This window comes from Propithecus coquereli, unplaced genomic scaffold, assembly GCF_000956105.1.
Source record: "Propithecus coquereli isolate 6110/MARCELLA unplaced genomic scaffold, Pcoq_1.0 Scaffold331, whole genome shotgun sequence".
Lineage (NCBI taxonomy): Eukaryota > Metazoa > Chordata > Mammalia > Primates > Indriidae > Propithecus > Propithecus coquereli.
Genome location: NW_012148964.1, coordinates 1,249,887 through 1,253,379, shown reverse-complemented (window position 1 = coordinate 1,253,379; position 3,493 = coordinate 1,249,887). Strand labels below are relative to the sequence as shown.

Genomic DNA, 3,493 nt, shown 5'->3' with positions numbered 1-3,493 from the left:
ACTCATAAGTGCTTGAATGCCTGTGATTAATGGATTGCTGTTAATCTCTGGAAGAAGTCTCTAGTGATGTACTGCTGGGTTATATATACTTTTCCATATCTTATTCAACATTATTATTAAAAAGTTTAAGACATGGAAAGCCAGTTTTTCAAGTATGCCAGGGAAAGAAGGCTGGGAAGGGAGTAATTTGTTAGAAGATAGGAAGATGGCTTATAAATCCTTTACAAGCTGCAAGTATGGCTTGAAACAAAGTACAGAACAAAAGAATTGTGACTCTACAGCAGCTAATGTAGTAGTAACATCTTCTGACCATAATTTTGATGTAAGCCAGAGGTTTGATAAATCTACTAAAAGAACAAGTTGGACTGTAGGCTGTAGGAAATCACACTGAGAAGTTTTTGAGTCACACTGTTCAGCCCTGAAAGACCACAGCTGGAAACCAAATCAGGAGAAGGTGGAGGGAAATGATGGAACAGGAGGGGAAGGGCTGGCAGAATGTGCTGTATTCAGATATCTGAGCAGCCAAAATGTAGATGAGAAAGCACCCCCCAGTACTCCCGGAGCACAGAACACTGTAAATTCTGGCTTCACAAGGAGTAACTTTTTAACACCATCAACCATTAAAAAAGGGAATGAATTACTTCATTAGGTAGTACATTCCCCTTTGCTGCAAAGTCTCTGCATTGATGAGCAACAGCCATTTGGCAGAGACGGAGAGGAGGTCTTGTCTTTGAGTAGAAGCCTGGACAAGGTGATTTTTAAGACTCCCTATGTTTTAGATGGGTTTTCTTAAAAACAGAACGTGAGAAAAAGGGTTGGATGCAGGAAGTTTATTGGGGAGGTGATACCAGGAAGTGAGCGAGCAGGGAGAGTGAAACAGGGACAGAAGAGCCACTGAAATACATTGAGTAGGTCGTAGCTGTGTGCAATGGGGTTCGCTGCCGCTGGAAACCCTCTGGAACCATGGAGCGTGCACTGCAGAATTATGCTTGAAAGAAGGACTACTAGGACAGTTATCCATCAAATCCAAAACCTCATTAGCTGAGGGCTGCCCCTGGGGCTGTTAACTCCTCCACACTTCCCAGTCCACAACCAGCACCCTGGGAAAAAGTTCCTCCACCTTCTTCTCCTGACATGGTTTCCAGCTGTGGTCTTGAGTCTGAGTCAGAACAGATGAGAAGGATTGGGCTGGGGGTGGGAGCTGCCGTAATGAAGGGCACTGTCACTTGGGCTGCCACTGAAGCCCAGGGGGCTACAGGGATGTAAAACAGGGAAAAGAAAATGCTACCCCGCCTTCAAGTCTAGGATTTTTGTGCTTTAAAAAGGGCAAGAGTCCCTGGCATTGCTTGCTATAGCTCAGGTTCTAGCAGAAGTTTCTAGTAGCAAAAACAGGGAGGAACACTGAGTTATGACAGAGGGAAACAATTTCACATCATACATTATGCTCAGGAGTTGACGAGAGATAAAAATCATAACACATAAAACCAACCTTATTATTTCACAAATAACTCCCCTGAAAAATCAAGCAAACCCACTTAGCCAGAGATTTACTTCCCATTTTTGATCACTTCTCTGTCACACATTTGCACATTTTAACATCTATAAAATTGGCATGTCATAATTTAATTGGCAGTGTTATTCTTTCTCAGTGGTATATAAAATGTTTCTTACAAATTATAGTGTTGTAGATTTGATGAAATATGTTATTCTTGATATTTTCAACTTAAACTGATATTCAATTCATATAAAATAATGATGCTTCTTCTAAATTATGGTGTTTTAGATTTGATGAAATACATTATTCCTGATATTTTCAACTTAAAGTGATACTCAATTCCTTTGCTGGCCAATTCAAGACCAAAATAATTCCCTTTCACCAAAGCTTAGATGAATCTCAATTTTACCATATTTTTTTCAGAGGAAAAACAGAAATTTAAAGAAATTACAATTACCACTGATTAAATGTAATTAGAAAACTGTGCAAAAAAGAAAAAAAGAGGCATAAAGAATCACTGTTATTTAAAATGACTGATGATTAATGATAAGGCACACACCAAATGAAGAGAGTAATAAATAAGATTCATGAACGGCTTCCTAAGATATTAGTTAAATTTTACACAAAGGCAATATTCATTTTAGATTTCCTGAGAGAAGTCATTCCTAATGAACAGTTTTAAAAGATAGCTAACTTTCTAACAAAGAGTGCCAGAGAATGAAAGAGTATAATTAAAGCATTTGCTTGTGCTTATCCCCTGAATTTCCTGCCACTCCTTCCAGAGTAAGTCTGATAAGCAGACAGACACTGTTTGATGCACATCCTGGAGAGCGCCTCCTTGGCAGCCAGCACACAGCGTGCACTCGGTTAGTTTAGGAAGATGATACACAACCCTCCAGGACGAGACTCAAGAGGTGACAGGCAATTGCCACACAACACTGGGCATATGGAAAGCTTACAGATTTTCAGAGAAACCTGAGACTCGTGAAGGAATATCTTTATACAAAGTAATTCTTCTATAAGTTCTTTCTAAAAGTTACATCTAAGTAGCTAGTTTACTCTAAGTAAAAGCATATACTAGCATTTTTAAAGCCCAGAGACTAATAGATAAAAACCACGTAGTGGTTTCTTGACCCAGACAATAGAGGTGAAATATCGCCAAGTTGCCATAACACCTTGTGGAATTAAGAGATCATCATTTCTATAGTCAGGCAAACTTAATTTTATGATATGCCTTTCTAGATACCCTTCAATATCCATGTCCACTAGTAGGTGTATTTATATCACTATTATATAAAGCAAAGCTAATGCCAGGGATATAGAATGACTTAACTGAAAACACACAGTCCTGAGTAGAGAAAACTCTGGTAAAAGCGTTAAAAATTATAGAAAAGTCAGTATGCTAGATTTATAGGTATCACAGAATATTTCTTCGTAAGACGTTTATCTATAAGAAACATACAAAGGTTAAAACATCACCTCTACAGCTTCCCAGGCCCATTTCCTGTACTTTGGATCATGAGTCAGTCGCCACATATACATGTAGGTCTCAATAACTTCTGGCCGTAAGATGTAGTATTTTTCATTTTGCCTTGTAGCAATGGCTTCAACACCGCCATCAAATCTGAAAGCTTCTGGTCCCAGTTTCATAACTAAAGGACATGCAAAGGTGAACAAGGGTTACGGTCTTGGACAATGCTTAGTGTCTGTAACTTAAATGAAACTAGAAAGTACAGGCTTCCCTCAGTATCTGTGGGGGATTGATTCCAGGACTCCCAGTGCATAGCCAAACCTGAGGATGCTCAGTCTAGTCTCTTGTACAGAATGCCGCAGTATTTGCATGTACCCTATGCATATCTTCCCATGTATGCTAAATCATCTCTAGGTTACTTATAATACCTAATACAGTGTAAATGCTATGTAAATGGTACTACTGTACTGTTTATGGAATAATAATAAAAAAAAGTCTGCACATGTTCAGCACAGATGCAATCATCC

The 3,493-nt window shown here is 38.9% G+C and overlaps 1 protein-coding gene across 1 annotated transcript in view; it reads right to left on the bottom strand.

Moving 5' to 3' along the window:
- Window positions 1-3,493, bottom strand: part of MAN1A1 (mannosidase, alpha, class 1A, member 1) — a 206,938-nt gene that overhangs the window by 6,485 nt on the left and 196,960 nt on the right. Inside the window, exon 11 of the mRNA XM_012650549.1 lies at window positions 2,975-3,147. Within this exon, the coding sequence (XP_012506003.1) occupies window positions 2,975-3,147 (173 nt within the window). The remainder of the gene's footprint in view (window positions 1-2,974; window positions 3,148-3,493) is intronic.